This window comes from Protopterus annectens, chromosome 2.part0 (assembly GCF_019279795.1).
Source record: "Protopterus annectens isolate FY-2018-M chromosome 2.part0, PAN1.0, whole genome shotgun sequence".
In the NCBI taxonomy this organism is placed as follows: Eukaryota; Metazoa; Chordata; order Ceratodontiformes; family Protopteridae; genus Protopterus; species Protopterus annectens.
Window position 1 is genome coordinate 124323719 of NC_056728.1, and position 20117 is coordinate 124343835.

At 42.2% G+C, this 20117-nt stretch overlaps 1 protein-coding gene across 1 annotated transcript in view; it reads left to right on the top strand.

Annotated features, from left to right (window-relative positions):
• The window catches only part of LOC122792709 (cubilin-like), a 3134001-nt gene that overhangs the window by 2904065 nt on the left and 209819 nt on the right, over positions 1 to 20117 (top strand). Inside the window, exon 61 of the mRNA XM_044060295.1 lies at positions 12108 to 12313. Coding sequence (XP_043916230.1) covers positions 12108 to 12313 — 206 coding nt within the window. The remainder of the gene's footprint in view (positions 1 to 12107; positions 12314 to 20117) is intronic.

Sequence of the window (20117 nt, forward strand, 5' to 3'; positions counted from 1 at the left end):
AGGGTTATATTACTTGGATAGCTGCATACACACAAGGGACCTATCTAACTCTCTCTGACCTAAATATCTTTTCATTTCTAATCTGACTTCATCTACCATGCTCACTTTTCCAACTATAATCCTTACCCCTACATCTACCCTAATCCTCATTCTACTTCCTTTGTATCACGCCTCCTCTTATACCAATTTCCATCTACACCCTATACCTGCTACACCTCCTCCACACCCCCACCTCACAAATCACTTCCACAATATCTCTGCATCTTTATCTCCTCTGACCCCATCCTTCTCTTAAAAGTAAAACTCTTCCAAATCTTTACTAAATTCTACAAATCCAAACCCACCCCCTATCATCCATTCCTAAGCAAACACAATCCTCACAAACTTATTCCCCTTATCTCTTACCTCTGCTTAGCAGCCAACATTCATCCCAACCTAGGGCCAAACATTTCTCTAACAAACAACCCTAGCTCCAACAACAAATCCACCAGTAAATACTTTAAATTCCTCACCGTCAATGCCCAAAGCTTAGCAAATAAGCTTACCCTCTTTCATGCCTGGCTCAATCATAATATACCTGACATTATAGCCATCTCTGAAACCTGGCTAAAACCACACATAACTGACTCTGAATTCCTCCCCCCCCGGCTAGCAATCTCTCTGATCCGACCGCCTAATTAAGAGGTGGTGGTGTAGCTATAATCTACTCCAATCATTTGTCCATCACTCCCTACCCTAACCCTACCCCTTCCTTTAATAATGCTGAACCCTACCCTAACCCTATCCCTTCCTTTAATAATACTGAACTTGTAACTGGCCTTCTAAAATTAAACAACCATAAAAATATCTGCATCATCTCCCTCTATATTCCTCCTGGTAACAACACCAATACCCTGGAAGACATCCTGTCCTGGACTTCCTCTAATATTAAACTTGAAACCTATATTATGGGTGATGTAAATATTGACTGGCAAAAAATCATCGACCCTAATCCTACCATTTCAATCAATCTCTTCAATTTCACTCAACTCACTAACTCCATTACTAGGCCCAGCAAAACCAACCCCCTAGGCTCCATCCTAGACTGGATCCTGGTATCTCACCCTAACAAAATAACAAAATCTGGTGTCACCCCTGACACATTAGGAGACCTCCTCCCTGCCTTCACCCATAGAGCTACACCCTCTTTCTCACATTCCCACCAACTCTTACATACTCGTAACCTTGCTAACTTTAACCCTTCTACCTTTAATGACTGCCTTAAGTTCACTAACTGGAACCCACTAAAAACCCTACCTTTAGACGATGCCGTTGACTATTTTAACTCTACATTCTTTACTGCCCTAAACTCCCTAGCTCCAATAAGAACAAAAAGAGTTAAAGCTAAAACCGCCCCATGGCTTACCAAAGAAACCAAAAAAAATATGCTGCAAAGAGACAAAACCTGGAAAAGCTATCTTCAAAATAAACAGCCTGTATTGTTGCTTAAATACAAACAGCTGAGAAACCAAGCTAAAAAACAAGTCATTAAAGATAAAAAAATCCTACTACATCAAACTCCAAATAAATCATTCAAAAAACCCCAAACAGTTTTGGAGCTCTATTAATTCCCTCCTCAAGCCTGGTACAAAAAACAACCCATGTCCTGATACTAGTAAATCTGTACAAGAAATCACCGAACTATTCAACACCTTCTTCACTTCTTCTATTGCTGATCTAATCAAGTCCTTCCCCAACAATAACCCTCCACCCCCTCTGCTCAAGCTTCCTCCTCCTTCTCTCCTACACCCCCTATTTTTGAACTTAAACCTGTATCCACCTACCTTATAAAAAAGCTTCTCTCCAAACTTAAACCTTGCACCAATGCCCCTGACAACATTCCTTCCTCCTTCTTAAAAATTGTCTCAGACGGTATTGCTCTCCCTATCAGCATCCTGATACACAGATCACTACTTGAGTCCTATGTACCCATATTATGACATTCTGCATTTATTCTACCACTCCACAAGGGTGGTAAAAACTGTAATGTTTCCAATTTCCATCCTATAGCCATCATCTCACCAATCTCTAAACTTCTTGAAAAATGCATACACCTGCAGCTCATGCTATTCCTTACTGAACACCAGCTCCTGTCTGCTACCCAACACGGCTTCCGTCCTGGACACAGTACCAACACAGCCCTTCTATCCTTCTTACATTCTGTCAATCTAGCTCAAGACTCTGGTAACATAGTTTCAGCTGTTCTACTAGACTTATCTAAAGCTTTTGATACCATTTCCCACACCCATCTATTAAATCATCTATTGAATCTCTACATCTCCAAAAAAAACTCTTTCCTGGTTCTCCAGCTATCTTTCTGATAGGTCCCAAGCTGTCAAATGGGGCCAGGTCTCCTCCATTTTCCTCCCCACCCCTACAGGACTACCCCAAGGTTCCATACTAGGTCCTTTGCTATTTAACATCTTTATTAATGATTTCTACAAAGCCATACCCAATACCAAAATTGTCCAATATGCAGACGATTCCACTTTGATCTGCTGTGCCTCTAGCCTATCTGATCTTCAGTCTCTAACTCAAACTGCCTTCTCAACTACTGAAAACTGGATGCACCAAAACCACCTCTCACTAAACGCTAACATAACTAAGATTTTTCTATTCACTCCCTCAAAATCCACTCCCATTGATCAAAACTCACTTCAAATTACCTGCCTTAACAATTCCATTATCAAAGTTGTTCCCTCTGCCAAACTCCTGGGGGTCACCATCAACGAACACTTAAAATTCAATATTCACATCCAACTTAACATCAAGAAAACCCACATAAAATCCGGCCTACTCTACAGAAAGAACCACTTCCTCACTCCCTCCACCAGACAAAATTTGGCCACTACCTATCTCCTCCCCTCTTTTTTGTATGGCGCTCCTCTGCTTACCAATCTATCTTCTACACTCACCTTCAAACTGGAAGTGTGCTACAACAAAATCTCCAGATTTGCAACCAAGGTAAAATCCTCCTCCCATCACTGCACCTCCCTACACTCTTTAAATTGGCTTGAACTCCCTAATCAACTTGACTTCCTCCAAATTGTCACAGCCCACAAATTATTATTCTAACCTACTAGCTGCCCTGCATTATCTAATATCCTACAACTATATACCCCCTTAGACCCCTTAGATCTACTCACCAAAACCTTATAATCGTCCAAAAAATCAAGCGCCCAGCTGGTCAGCTTCTACTCTCCTTTTCCCTAGCCAAAAAATGGAATGCCCTGCCCTCTACTCTGAGGACCTGTGACAATCCAAACACCTTCAAAACACAACTTCATTCTTACCTGTTTCTTCACAGGAAATGTAACTGTACTCTTCAACTCATACCTCCCAAACTCTGCTCCTCCTTCTCTCCTGGCTAACCTTCATACCTTCCTAATTTCTCTCATATACTTAGACTATAAATGTAACTAAACAGTAACATCCAGCCATTATGCTGTATGCCTGTCTTTCTCTTGAAAAATGTTTAATAGTTTTGCTGTCTTTACTGAATGATACCTGTTTTGACTGTAATACTACCTGTTGATTGTTATACTACCTGTTGATTGCAAAGCAAATATTTTTCTTGTAATTCTCTTTGTAATGTAACTTTGTATTGTGGAGCTTTTCTCCACAGGCCTCCACTGAAAATGGGCTTTTGAGCCCAGTGGGCCTCCCCGATCACCAAACTGGAATAAAGAATAAATAAATAAAATTAAGGAATCTCTGGCCATTTGCATTCTGGCATGAGTAGTTTTTCCAATCTGTGGTTGGGTAGTTAAAGTCGCCCAAGATCAGGGTAAATGGTTGAATCTTGATAGATTCAAAGAGGTCCAGATAGGTGGAGTGGGCATCCTGAGTCAAATTTGGGGACCTGTAGCTAGCTATGATTTGAATAGGGGACTTGTCAATGGTTAACTGCAGCTGGAGTGTTTCCTATGCATCATACTGTTTGACCAGCCTGGAGGTGTGTGTGTCTTTAATATACATTGAAACGCCACCTCCTTTGTCTTTTCTCCTCACAGTTTGGGGTCTGAATGTATGATAGGATGAGTATCCAGGTAAGGCTGGGGTGCTGTCCGCAGCTTTGAACCAGGTTTCTGTGACTGCACAAATGTCAGCATCTTCCAGGATTAGGAATGCTTGCAATGAGTGCAGTTTCATGTTTAGACTCTTAGTGTTTAGCATCATGACTTTAATTTGCGTTTTGTTGAAATTTTTATGTTGGTTTTATTGACCCCAGGACTTTTCCTAAAAAAAAAGCACTATGGGGGAGGCAAGGGCCTTTGCCAGAAGCCTGCAGACCAAGCGAGACAGATGCAGGCCATCTTTAGCAAGGCATCATGGTCTGTCGATCATATCTTCCCAGGCTATCAGGTACTGGATCCCCCTGGAATGACACCAGAAACTAAACTAGTTGTTAAAGTCAATCATTTTCTGTTTGTATTGCGGCATCATTCTGGGTGACCGTACAATGCTGCTTAAGGCTAGGGACATACCTGCCTGGGACACATATTTAACAAGCTCAATCATGTCTCTCTTCATATAGTCCAGGGAGGAACATCTCAAGTTGTTCACCCCAACATGGTCTATGACAGAATCATAACAGTACCTGTTGTTGAGAGATTTGAGTGCATGTGTGATATGGCAGATTCTGGCACCTGACAGACAACTAACCATGACTTTCTCCTTATCCAGCCTATTCAGAGGCACATCTGTGTGTCTCACAATGGAGTCTCCTATGACTAATATGTTGGGTTTATGGTTAGGCCTTTGTGGTTGCAAGAGACAGGTGTGTGGACTATGTGTGGTATGTGGTGTGGAGGGTTGTGGAGTTTGCATGTGTTTTTGCATCTGAAGTCTCCTTTGTTTGGGTATGTTTTTGTTGAAAACCTCCACATAGGTGGTTAGGTGTAGTGATTGTATTGATAATTTCTCAGTACCAGATATACTGGCTTGTGAGGGAGAGAGCATAGACACTAGGTTCTTAATGTAATTGCATCTCTCACAAATTGTGTTCCTAGGTGGTAATAGCAGATGGTTGTCCATGTACATGAGGCATTTGCTACACTGGCTCAGGATGCCCATATCAACCAGGCTGGCAGCATTAACCGTAGGAAATTTTCCATCCATATTTATCAGAATCTGAGGGAGAGAGCCCAGGGAGAGCTAAGGAGTAGACCTAAAGCCCAAGAGCTTAGACCAAAACTAAGAGGCTTAGAATAACACAATTTATACAGGCTAAAAACAACAAGTAGTAATAAATGCAGCAGAAAAGATGCAAATGAACACTTTAGAGAACAAGTAGCTTAAAAACCACCAATGAATTTGTGGGAAGGGAGAAAGGAGGGAGAAAGGAGGAACAGAAGATAATTCAAGGTAAAGAAACTATGGAGGCTGGCCTTCCCAAATGCTCTTTCTGTATTAAGTAGAATGAACTAATGAGATTAGACTGGGAGGGACTAACAATAGGGAAGGAACATAAGGAACTATGCTACAACTACTAAGTACACTATCTTGGGCAGAAAACACTACAGAAATGCTTATCCCAGCAGGAAAAGAGCAGTGAGACACTAAATGAAAGTTTTAAACAGAAAAATGAGCAAGGAGACTCTAGATAATGCTTTTAACTGCAAACAAATCAGTTATATGATACACTCCTTGGCAAGAAAAAACAGAACAAATGGATGCTTAACAAAATGAGAAGATTTCCTATTAATACCTTTCACACAGTGAAACTAGCTTAAAAAGCTTTACAAAAACTGAGGCAGTAACAAAAGTGATTTAAAAGGCCCAGTAATGCAGTAGAACAGAGCATATTAGTTTATAGCAATAAAATACAGCAACAAGTAGGTAACAGACAATACAAAGTGCAATAAAAATAGGCATCAGACAATAAAAAGTGTAATAAATGGTAAGAATAAACAATAACTAGTAAAAAACTATAAGCAAGAAAACAGGATACTTATTGTTTTATATCACAGATCAGAGTTGTGGTCAGTGCCCATCCTCTGTTTAGCTCAGTGTGAAATAGCCTTAAATTAGCTTGCAAATAACTTTCAACAAACTGGAGAGCTGGTCCAGATATGAGAACAAAGGTCTTGTTCATAGGTTCATAAGTGTGTACTAGGTTAATGGCCCTGGGGCCTTTACAAGCCTAGCCATAACATTATCTTGGCATCGTGCCACCTGACCTTAGTTCCCAGTGCCTCTGTCGAGTAGAGCCACTGGAGTTATCCCTGGAGTGAATTCTCTATTTCCTATCCACTCATCAAGATTTCTCTTGAAGAGGGTCAGCGAGGTGCTCTTCTTGACATGTATTGGAAGTCTATTCCATAGCATTGGCAGTCTGTGGGTTATGAACCTGTCCCTCCAGTACGTTCTGTTGATTGTGGTAATGAGGTTGAGGTCTCTGGAGCCTGTATTGTGGAGGGATTGGGATTTCTTTAGATGTAGCATTTCTAACAGAGCTGGCTCAGACATGGCTTTGTAAGTCAAGCAGTGATTGCCTCTAAGTAGGCGATATGAGACAGAGAATAGTGGGAGTTTTTTGAGTCTGTCCATATAGGACAAGTGTTTAAGGCCTAGGATCCTCTTTATGAGGTACTTTATGGCCTCTCCAGTTGTTGCAGGCGTCTAGTGAGGTACATGCCAAATGGGGCATTGTACTCGATGATTGGCCTAATGAGGGAAGAGTAGAGGGAGACAATGACCTCTTTCTTCCTGTATGCAAAACCCTTAGTAATGAGATGTGCTACATAGAAGGACTTTCTGACCACAGTGGCAATGTGGTGATCAAAAGAGAGGTTGTTGTCAACCTGTGTTCCCATATCTCTTATAACACCTTCTGCCTTCAGTGGACTACCATCAATGTGGTAATTCATGGGAACTAGGTTTTTCTCAAAGGGGATAATGACACATTTTTTTGGCGTTGAGTTTAAGGCCATGGTTCTGACACCAGTCGTTGGTCTCAGTGAGGCATTCTGTAGGATGTCAACATCACTTGGGGAGTTAATAATAGCTCCCAACTTGCAATCATCTACGAAATATGTCAGCCAGAGTCCCTTAGTGTTGGCCTGGACTTTAGAGAAGTAGATACCAAACAGGAGAGGACCCAGGACAGAACCCTGTGGGGCTCCACTCGTGACTAGTTAGCAGTCTGACTTGGAGTCAACTACTTTCACACTCTCGGTTCTATTTATGTGCCAATTTGCAACCCACCTATTGATATAGGTTGATGCCTAGCTTAGTGAGTTTTTCTATGATTCCTGAGTAGGGAATGGTATCAAAGGCCTTGACCAGATCAAGGTAGGCTGTATGAACCACCTTGCCTTCATCTACAGCTCTGGTGACTGACTCAAAGAAGTCGACCAAGTTGAGCAGGCATGATCTAGCCTTCACAAAACCAAGTGGGTTTCCCTATATCCTTGTTTATTAGGTCCATGATGATGCGTTCCATAGCTTTGCATATCAAACTCATCAGGCTAATGGGGCTATAGTTCCCAGGGTCTATAGCCGCTCCTTCTTTGTGGAGAGGGATGACTGTAGCAGTGTGCCATTCAGTAAGGACAAAGCTTGAGGTGAGGCTGTGATTGAACAGAACACACAGGTGAGCTGCCAGTTCACTCTGTAGTTCACGTAGAAAACAGCCAGGGATATTGTCAGGTCCTGTAGAAGATGTATTCTCGGCCTTGAACAGTGCTGTTTTAACCTGTGCAGCAGTAATACCGGGTGCTTGGCAATCTACTGGTATTGTGATTGGTCCTTGGGGGGAGGGGTAATGTTGGCACTGAATCTGTCGGCCAGTATATTGGCAATATCTGTTGGCTTGATATAGGAGGTACCATTGTGCAGTAGCTCAGAGCAAATCTGGGTATTGCCATGGAGATTATTTACATAACTATAAAAGGTCTTGTGGTTGTCTTTACTGTCTGCTGCAATTCTGTTTTCATAGCTAGCTTTAGAGGATTTGTTGAGGGATCTCAACTTTTTGTTGAGGTTGATAAGAGAGTTTTTCCAGTCTTGGGACTTCACCTAATTCCACATCAGTTTCCTCCTTCTGTTATAGAGTTTGTTTATGGCAGGGGGCCACCAGAGTGGCTTCCTTATTTGGAGGGGAGTGTCTTGGTTCTATTGGGTATGGCAAGATCCGTGCATTTGTGTACGTGTTCGTACAGTGCATTGGTGTATGATTCTGCAGGCATGCAACTATTCTCCATTTGCATGGGTGCCATGAAGTTAGCCACCTCTGTTTTTGGGAGCCCAACGTTAGCTTTGGAGAAGTTTTTCATGGTGGTTACCTTTGCAGGGGTGGGGGTGGGGTGGGAGGGATGTGGATTTCCAAGGTGATTAGTTTGTGGTCAGATCTAACCAGGGAGGAGCTAACTATTGGTGTAGAGCAACGGTCGCCCGTGTTAGTAATGACTAGGTCAAGGATGTTGCTACCTCTAGTAGGGGTAAAAATGAGCTGGTCCAGGGCATTGAAATTAATGAACTCCAGGAAATGTTAGGCAAGTGTATTAGTACATGAGTAGTTTTCCCAGTTAATGGAGGGGTAGTTGATGTCGCCTAGTATGAGAGTGTTATGTTGGACCCTAATATTCTCCAGGGAGGTTAGAAACATGGAGTGTGAGTCTTGGGACATGGTTGGGGACCTATAGCAGGCTACAACCCGAATCGTTGTCTTACCCAATGTTAGCTACACCTGAAGTATCTCTGATGCGTTGTGTTGGGCTACCAATCTGGAGGTGTGTGCATCTTTTATGAATATGGAAACACAACCGCCTTTGGAGATTTGGTCCAAGTACTGTTGCATTTATATAGATGGTAAAAGGACTGCCCATAAAATATATCCCTGTGGGACATCAGTTGTGAAAGTTCCTAATGTAGGCAGCTGGTTACTTGACTAAAGGGTGACTGTTCTAATAGTAAGGCAGTAAGTTAACCATCTTATTAAACTATCAACATATCTCATCATCCATAACTTTTGCATTAGAAGCTGAAGATCTATGCATTCAAAAGTTCTCTTAAGATCAGTGAGTATTCTCACTGCTAGCTTACTGTTTTCTAAGGTAGAGTGGATGGAGTATATTTATATGGGTCTACTGCTTTTGCTCGAATTACATTTGGTCGAAAAAGATTTCAGGGAGCCCACTTCACTGAAAGCTCATTTGACTGAAAGCTCATTTGGTCGAAAATGGAATATAGCCCCTGCCCCACTGCAGTGCGACCCTTGAATGAGAATATAAAGTTAGGGGGGTGGGGGGCACAGCCCCCCACATTAAGGGGTGTGGGGGCATAGCCTCCCACATTTTGCAACTAGTTTTTACTGATGTTATATTTTTCAATGTATTTTTAATGGATAGACATGTATATAATAGTTCATACACTGCAATTATGTCAGGGGCTACACCCCCCCACAACCCCCAATGTGGGGGGCTGTGCCCCCCATACCCCCCTTTACTTTATATTCTCACTGCAGGGTCGCTCTGCAATGAGGCAGGAGCTATATTCCATTTTCGACAAAATGGAATTCAACCAAATGGGTTTTCAGTGAAATGCATTTTTGGTGAAGTGGGCTGCCTGAGATCATTTTCGACCAAATGTAATTCGACCAAAAGCAGTAGGCCCATGTGTATATATATATATATATATATATATATATATATATATACATATATATATATATATGTGTGTGTGTGTGTGGGTGTATAAGTTATAGTACTATGACCTTTCCTGAAACCATGTTGGGGATCATGTAACACGCTGCAATCATCAATGTGTTCCTTTATCTGATCATTAATCAGCTTTTTTGTTAACGTTTTAGGAAGAACAATGTTTGTAATATGCCTATGGCCCTGGAGTGTAGAAAGTCCAGATATTTTTAAGAGTGGCACTATCAGTTATGTTCAAGTGTGGTTTGTTTGCATCTAGAAATTTGGAATTGAAGTCACCCACTAAATTAAATCCACTCTTTGATCTATCTTTAGTATATAATGCATAGATTCTTCAAATATATTTGTGTTTGTTAGGGTAGGAATGTACTACTTTATTTAATTTTGTGTAACTGCTGAAGGTGATGTAAAGTTACCACTGTGGAGTATTTTCATGATTTGATGCACTATGTTTTCTTAAGGACTTGAAGAATTAGTTTATTTTTAATTAAGAAAAGAAGAATGTCGCCGAAGGTATTTCCAGGTATGTTGTCCCAGGTTAAGGTATAGTCGCTTCTAATAAAAGTCACAGTTGCAGGTGTTAAGCTTTGCCAATTCACAGTTGGCTTCCTTGATTGACATTTCTAGTTCATCCCACTTTCTGTTTACACTCCCAGCTTGAATGTTATATGTTCAAAACCCTTAGATGGCTTTATAGTTTTGAGAGGAATAACTTGAGATTTATGTGTACCAGATCAGGGTTAATACCACCAATTGTTTTTGTTGTACTGACACAGAGAATGGTTAAACTTTTAGCTTTTTTTGGAAGAGGGCTAAGCATTGCAGAGGTTTGCAGTGCTCTGGCATGTGCTTATTGATTTAACATTTCAGTTCCTAACCTTGTTTGGCATCACTGATTAGATGAAACAGTAAAATAATCAGTAGGTCTATCTGGGCTATTTATATTGTGAGGCTACGAGTTTATATTGAAAGGCTGCTTGTTAACTGCACTGATGGCTTGCAAAGTATGTTTGTACATGGATTACCTGGTTTCTGAAATACATTGAAAAATAATAATATAAGTATGAAAGGGTGCATTATCAAATATTGCATTCCTGTGCTTATTTTGATGATTTTATTTTCAGCTTGGAATATATAAATTTGAACTTTACCTATAATCAAGTAAACACATTATTGAGTGTTTAGCTGCTAACAGTTAAATAAGGTAAACTAGTATTACTAAGGTATGATAAAGTAAGAATACTTTCAATAGTAAGTTAAATATAAGAAATGGCTTTTGTAACTGGAAAAAAATGTAGATGATGGATTTGTATGAAACATATGAGCAGTGCACTGCAACCTTATACGCTCTAGAACTATTACAATGTTTAAGAGACAGTGGAGAGGAAATGATATGACTATTATGATGTTTAGTAGACAGAGGAGAGATTATTAACGTGCATAATAGTGTTATTATTTCTGTGTGCAGAAATGCAGTGTGAATTATGCACTGAATGTATTAAAGGAAAGAATTTTCTATATGCATGTTTGCCATCAATGCACAGATTCTCATTTTATTGCATTTTTACATTTGTTCTGCAGCCGAAGCACTAGCAGTATCCACTGTTATTTCTCTGAGCTCTTAAGTAGAGTATCAGCATTGCTCATCTAATTCTGTCTAAATCTTAAATTAGATTACTTTGGTTACTAAGCATACATCTGCCATCTGTATACTAAATAACTGTTTGGAGTGCAAACTAAGAAGGATATATGTGTAAGAACCTTGCTATGTGTACAGTTACTACCAGTGGGCAGAGAGGAAAAGTATAAATCATATGAAGTAAAAAGGTTGACTTCAGAAATCTCTAGTTCTGAAGTGTTAATCTCTCACTAGTGCACTGAATAAGTGGTACTGTTAATGGAGTGGGTGGTCTGGGCTGTACAACAGCATCTAGTAAAAGGAGATAGCAGAAACTTAGCAGATTGTTTTACTGATATTTTATGCAGAAACTATAACATTAACTACTTATAGCAATGTGTTAAAAGTAATTTTTACAGTTGCCAGACAAAAAATAAATTATATTACTTAAACTGCATGTTGACACAATATATCAATGAGTTTATTTTAATATATTTATCTATTTAAATGTAATGTATAGAGAACTGTATTAGTAGGTTGGGGTTACACATTTTTGAGTTTTATTTTGATGATTTCTAAATTTCCTAATTGTGCCTGCTAAATTTTACAATTTGTGAATACAGTTTTGGCTTAAAGTGTAATTTGTTTCCTGGCAAAATTAGTCTAAACATCTCTTATACAGTATTCATGTTACTTTGCATTAGCATTTGTCAAACTTGAGAAAATACACCAGACTGAATCAAAGTCAAAGGTATATGAGCTTAACTTCTTATTTTCTTTGGGAACAGGACCAAATCAAGGCTGTGGAGGTTACCTGACTGGCAACACTGGAACATTTGTCACTCCTGATTCAAATAATGATGGCAGATATGATAAGAACCTTCAGTGTGTGTGGAACATTGTTGTGCCCATGAACAAGAACATAAATTTCACCTTCAGCAGCTTTGCCTTGGAAGGACAGTCAGGGGGTGTTTGCCGATATGATTATGTCAAAGTAAGTGTTTTCCTAATTGCCAAACTACAATACACATTTGGCTATTAAACTGGATATAACAAGTTCATCTCAAATCATGTGCACAGTCAGTTTGTAAGATGTTTATGAATTGCAGCTAAAATGTCAACATTCGAAACTAATTGTTAAGCTTTAAAGTCTTTTTGCAGGGTCCTTAGACTCTCCCCCCTCCCCATTTGAGAGCTGGTCTCCCCTTCACCACAGCTAGGTATATGTACTAACCTTAGAATTGCTTTAGGGGAATGGCATGAGATACAACAACCTTAAGATTTAGTATATACCCTCCCGCACATTCACATTCTCAGTTCTGTTTGCCCGAGGATCACTGTTATGGTTCTTGATATTTTAACAAGCACCCACAATAATGCAGTGCAACTTGCCTAAATCTAACTGCATTTAATTTTGTGAACTTGATGCATCTCAAACAAATAGCAGATCTGCCATAAAATGTACTGTAATAATGGCACTGGCATCTCAGTGATAAAAACAGAATGTCACTGAGCAGCACGGTGCTCTACTCACCCCACTGGTATGATAAGAGATAGTAAGAGAATGTCACTGAGCATCACGGTGCTCTACTCACCCTTCTGGTATGATAAGTGATAGTAACAGAATGTCACTGAGCAGCACGGTGCTCAACGCACCCTACTGGTATGATAAGTGATAGTAACAGAATGTCACTGAGCAGCACGGTGCTCTACTCACCCTACTGGTATGATAAGTGATAGTAACAGAATGTCACTGAGCAGCACGGTGCTCTACTCACCCTACTGGTATGATAAGTGATATTAAGAGAATGTCACTGAGCAGCACGGTGCTCTACTCACCCTACTGGTATGATAAGTGATAGTAACAGAATGTCACTGAGCAGCACGGTGCTCTACTCACCCTACTGGTATGATAAGTGATAGTAACAGAATGTTACTGAGCAGCACGGTGCTCTACTCACCCTACTGGTATGATAAGTTATAGTAACAGAATGTCACTGAGCAGCACGGTGCTCTACTCACCCTACGGGTATGATAAGTGATAGTAACAGAATGTCACTGAGCAGCACGGTGCTCTACTCACCCTGCTGGTATGATAAGTGATAGTAACAGAATGTCACTGAGCAGCACGGTGCTCTATTCACCCTACTGGTATCTCCGTGATAGTAAAAGAATGTCACTGAGCAGCACGGTGCTCTACTCACCCTACTGGTATGATAAGTGATAGTAACAGAATGTCACTGAGCAGCACGGTGCTCTACTCACCCTACTGGTATGATAAGTGATAGTAACAGAATGTCACTGAGCAGCACGGTGCTCTACTCACCCTACTGGTATGATAAGTGATAGTAACAGAATGTCACTGAGCAGCACGGTGCTCTACTCACCCTACTGGTATGATAAGTGATAGTAACAGAATGTCACTGAGCAGCACGGTACTCTACTCAGCCTTCTGGTATGATAAGTGATAGTAACAGAATGTCACTGAACAGCACGGTGCTCTACTCACCCTACTGGTATGATAAGTGATAGTAACAGAATGTCACTGAGCAGCACGGTGCTCTACTCACCCTACTGGTATGATAAGTGATAGTAACAGAATGTCACTGAGCAGCACGGTGCTCTACTCACCCTACTGGTATGATAAGTGATAGTAACAGAATGTCACTGAGCAGCACGGTGCTCTACTCACCCTACTGGTATGATAAGTGATAGTAACAGAATGTCACTGAGCAGCACGGGGCTCTACTCACCCTACTGGTATGATAAGTGATAGTAACAGAATGTCACTGAGCAGCACGGTGCTCTACTCACCCTACTGCTATGATAAGTGATAGTAACAGAATGTCACTGAGCAGCACGGTGCTCTACTCACCCTACTAGTATGATAAGTGATAGTAACAGAATGTCACTGAGCAGCACGGTGCTCTACTCACCCTACTGGTATGATAAGTGATAGTAACAGAATGTCACTGAGCAGCACGGTGCTCTACTCACCCTACTGGTATGATAAGTGATAGTAACAGAATGTCACTGAGCAGCACGGTGCTCTACTCACCCTACTGGTATGATAAGTGATAGTAACAGAATGTCACTGAGCAGCACGGTGCTCTACTCACCCTACTGGTATGATAAGTGATAGTAACAGAATGTCACTGAGCAGCACGGTGCTCTACTCACCCTACTGGTATGATAAGTGATAGTAACAGAATGTCACTGAGCAGCACGGTGCTCTACTCACCCTACTGGTATGATAAGTGATAGTAACAGAATGTCACTGAGCAGCACGGTGCTCTACTCACCCTACTGGTATGATAAGTGATAGTAACAGAATGTCACTGAGCAGCACGGTGCTCTACTCACCCTACTGGTATGATAAGTGATAGTAACAGAATGTCACTGAGCAGCACGGTGCTCTACTCATCCTACTGGTATGATAAGTGATAGTAACAAAATGTCACTGAGCAGCACGGTGCTCTACTCACCCTACTGGTATGATAAGTGATAGTAACAGAATGTCACTGAGCAGCACGGTGCTCTACTCACCCTACTGGTATGATAAGTGATAGTAACAGAATGTCAATGAGCAGCACGGTGCCTAACTCACCCTACTGGTATGATAAGTGATAGTAACAGAATGTCACTGAGCAGCACGGTGCTCTACTCACACTACTGGTATGATAAGTGATAGTAACAGAATGTCACTGAGCAGCACGGTGCTCTACTCACCCTTCTGGTATGATAAGTGATAGTAACAGAATGTCACTGAGCAGCACGGTGCTCTACTCACCATACTGGTATGATAAGTGATAGTTACAGAATGTCACTGAGCAGCACGGTGCTCTACTCACCCTACTGGTATGATAAGTGATAGTAACAGAATGTCACTGAGCAGCACGGTGCTCTACTCACCCCACTGGTATGATAAGTGATAGTAACAGAATGTCACTGAGCAGCAGGGTGCTCTACTCACCCTACTGGTATGATAAGTGATAGTAACAGAATGTCACTGAGCAGCACGGTGCTCTACTCACCCTACTGGTATGATAAGTGATAGTAACAGAATGTCACTGAGCAGCACGGTGCTCTACTCACCCTGCTGGTATGATAAGTGATAGTAACAGAATGTCACTGAGCAGCACGGTGCTCTACTCACCCTGCTGGTATGATAAGTGATAGTAACAGAATGTCACTGAGCAGCACAGTGCTCTACTCACCCTACTGGTATGATAAGTGATAGTAACAGAATGTCACTGAGCAGCACGGTGCTCTACTCACCCTACTGGTATGATAAGTGATAGTAACAGAATGTCACTGAGCAGCACGGTGCTCTACTCACCCTACTGGTATGATAAGTGATAGTAACAGAATGTCACTGAGCAGCACGGTGCTCTACTCACCCTACTAGTATGATAAGTGATAGTAACGGAATGTAACTGAGCAGCACGGTGCTCTACTCACCCTACTGGTATGATAAGTGATAGTAACAGAATGTCACTGAGCAGCACGGTGCTCTACTCACCTTACTGGTATGATAAGTGATAGTAACAGAATGTCACTGAGCAGCACGGTGCTCTACTCACCCTACTGGTATGATAAGTGATAGTAACAGAATGTCACTGAGCAGCACGGTGCTCTACTCACCCTACTGGTATGATAAGTGATAGTAACAGAATGTCACTGAGCAGCACGGTGCTCTACTCACCCTACTGGTATGATAAGTGATAGTAACAGAATGTCACTGAGCAGCACGGTGCTCTACTCACCCTACTGGTATGATAAGTGATAGTAACAGAATGTCACTGAGCAGCACGGTGCTCTACTCACCCTTCTGGTATGATAAGTGATAGTAACAGAATGTCACTGAGCAGCACGGTGCTCTACTCACCCTACTGGTATGATAAGTGATAGTAACAGAATGTCACTGAGCAGCACGGTGCTCTACTCACCCTACTGGTATGATAAGTGATAGTAACAGAATGACACTGAGCAGCATGGTGCTCTACTCACCCTACTGGTATGATAAGTGATAGTAACAGAATGTCACTGAGCAGCACGGTGCTCTACTCACCCTACTGGTATGATAAGTGATAGTAAGAGAATGTCACTGAGCAGCACGGTGCTCTACTCACCCTACTGGTATGATAAGTGATAGTAACAGAATGTCACTGAGCTGCACAGTGCTCTACTCACCCTACTGGTATGATAAGTGATAGTAACAGAATGTCACTGAGCAGCACGGTGCTCTACTCACCCTACTGGTATGATAAGTGATAGTAACAGAATGTCACTGAGCAGCACGGTGCTCAACTCACCCTGCTGGTATGGTAAGTGATAGTAACAGAATGTCACTGAGCAGCACGGTGCTCTACTCACCCTACCGGTATGATAAGTGATAGTAACAGAATGTCACTGAGCAGCACGGTGCTCTTTTCACCCTACTGGTATCTCCGTGATAGTAAAAGAATGTCACTGAGCAGCACGGTGCTCTACTCACCCTACTGGTATGATAAGTGATAGTAACAGAATGTCACTGAGCAGCACAGTGCTCTACTCACCCTACTGGTATGATAAGTGATAGTAACAGAATGTCACTGAGCAGCACGGTGCTCTACTCACCCTACTGGTATGATAAGTGATAGTAACAGAATGTCACTGAACAGCACGGTGCTCTACCCACCCTACTGGTTTGATAAGTGATAGTAACAGAATGTCACTGAGCAGCACGGTGCTCCACTCACCCTACTGGTATGATAAGTGATAGTAACAGAATGTCACTGAGCAGCACGGTGCTCTACTCACCCTACTGGTATGATAAGTGATAGTAACAGAATGTCACTGAGCAGCACGGTGCTCTACTCACCCTACTGGTATGATAAGTGATAGTAACAGAATGTCACTGAGCAGCACGGTGCTCTACTCACCCTACTGGTATGATAAGTGATAGTAACAGAATGTCACTGAGCAGCACGGTGCTCTACTCACCCTACTGGTATGATAAGTGATAGTAACAGAATGTCACTGAGCAGCACGGTGCTCTACTCACCCTACTGGTATGATAAGTGATAGTAACAGAATGTCACTGAGCAGCACGGTGCTCTACTCACCCTACTGGTATGATAAGTGATAGTAACAGAATGTCACTGAGCAGCAGGGTGCTCTACTCACCCTACTGGTATGATAAGTGATAGTAACAGAATGTCACTGAGCAGCACGGTGCTCTACTCACCCTACTGGTATGATAAGTGATAGTAACAGAATGTCACTGAGCAGCACGGTGCTCTACTCACCCTACTGGTATGATAAGTGATAGTAACAGAATGTCACTGAGCAGCACGGTGCTCTACTCACCCTGCTGGTATGATAAGTGATAGTAACAGAATGTCACTGAGCAGCACGGTGCTCTACTCACCCTACTGGTATGATAAGTGATAGTAACAGAATGTCACTGAGCAGCACGGTGCTCTACTCACCCTACTGGTATGATAAGTGATAGTAACAGAATGTCACTGAGCAGCACGGTGCTCTACTCACCCTGCTGGTATGGTAAGTGATAGTAACAGAATGTCACTGAGCAGCACGGTGCTCTACTCACCCTACTGGTATGATAAGTGATAGTAACAGAATGTCACTGAGCAGCACGGTGCTCTACTCACCCTACTGGTATGATAAGTGATAGTAACAGAATGTCACTGAGCAGCACGGTGCTCTACTCACCCTACTGGTATGATAAGTGATAGTAACAGAATGTCACTGAGCGGCATGGTGCTCTACTCACCCTACTGGTATGATAAGTGATAGTAACAGAATGTCACTGAGCAGCACGGTGCTCTACTCACCCTACTGGTATGATAAGTGATAGTAACAGAATGTCACTGAGCAGCAGGGTGCTCTACTCACCCTACTGGTATGATAAGTGATAGTAACTAACAGAATGTCACTGAGCAGCACGGTGCTCTACTCACCCTACTGGTATGATAAGTGATAGTAACAGAATGTCACTGAGCAGCACGGTGCTCTACTCACCCTACTGGTATGATAAGTGATAGTAACAGAATGTCACTGAGCAGCACGGTGCTCTACTCACCCCTACTGGTATGATAAGTGATAGTAACAGAATGTCACTGAGCAGCACGGTGCTCTACTCACCCTACTGGTATGATAAGTGATAGTAACAGAATGTCACTGAGCAGCACGGTGCTCTACTCACCCTACTGGTATGATAAGTGATAGTAACAGAATGTCACTGAGCAGCACGGTGCTCTACTCACCCTACTGGTATGATAAGTGATAGTAACAGAATGTCACTGAGCAGCACGGTGCTCTACTCACCCTACTGGTATGATAAGTGATAGTAACAGAATGTCACTGAGCAGCACGGTGCTCTACTCACCCTACTGGTATGATAAGTGATAGTAACAGAATGTCACTGAGCAGCACGGTGCTCTACTCACCCTACTGGTATGATAAGTGATAGTAACAGAATGTCACTGAGCAGCACGGTGCTCTACTCACCCTACTGGTATGATAAGTGATAGTAACAGAATGTCACTGAGCAGCACGGTGCTCTACTCACCCTACTGGTATGATAAGTGATAGTAACAGAATGTCACTGAGCAGCACGGTGCTCTACTCACCCTACTGGTATGATAAGTGATAGTAACAGAATGTCACTGAGCAGCACGGTGCTCTACTCACCCTACTGGTATGATAAGTGATAGTAACAGAATGTCACTGAGCAGCACGGTGCTCTACTCACCCTACTGGTATGATAAGTGATAGTAACAGAATGTCACTGAGCAGCACGGGTGCTCTACTCACCCTACTGGTATGATAAGTGATAGTAACAGAATGTCACTGAGCAGCACGGTGCTCTACTCACCCTACTGGTATGATAAGTGATAGTAACAGAATGTCACTGAGCAGCACGGTGCTCTACTCACCCTACTGGTATGATAAGTGATAGTAACAGAATGTCACTGAGCAGCACGGTGCTCTACTCACCCTACTGGTATGATAAGTGATAGTAACAGAATGTCACTGAGCAGCACGGTGCTCTACTCACCCTACTGGTATGATAAGTGATAGTAACAGAATGTCACTGAGCAGCACGGTGCTCTACTCACCCTACTGGTATGATAAGTGATAGTAACAGAATGTCACTGAGCAGCACGGTGCTCTACTCACCCTACTGGTATGATAAGTGATAGTAACAGAATGTCACTGAGCAGCACGGTGCTCTACTCACCCTACTGGTATGATAAGTGATAGTAACAGAATGTCACTGAGCAGCACGGTGCTCTACTCACCCTACTGGTATGATAAGTGATAGTAACAGAATGTCACTGAGCAGCACGGTGCTCTACTCACCCTACTGGTATGATAAGTGATAGTAACAGAATGTCACTGAGCAGCACGGTGCTCTACTCACCCTACTGGTATGATAAGTGATAGTAACAGAATGTCACTGAGCAGCACGGTGCTCTACTCACCCTACTGGTATGATAAGTGATAGTAACAGAATGTCACTGAGCAGCACGGTGCTCTACTCACCCTACTGGTATGATAAGTGATAGTAACAGAATGTCACTGAGCAGCACGGTGCTCTACTCACCCTACTGGTATGATAAGTGATAGTAACAGAATGTCACTGAGCAGCACGGTGCTCTACTCACCCTACTGGTATGATAAGTGATAGTAACAGAATGTCACTGAGCAGCACGGTGCTCTACTCACCCTACTGGTATGATAAGTGATAGTAACAGAATGTCACTGAGCAGCACGGTGCTCTACTCACC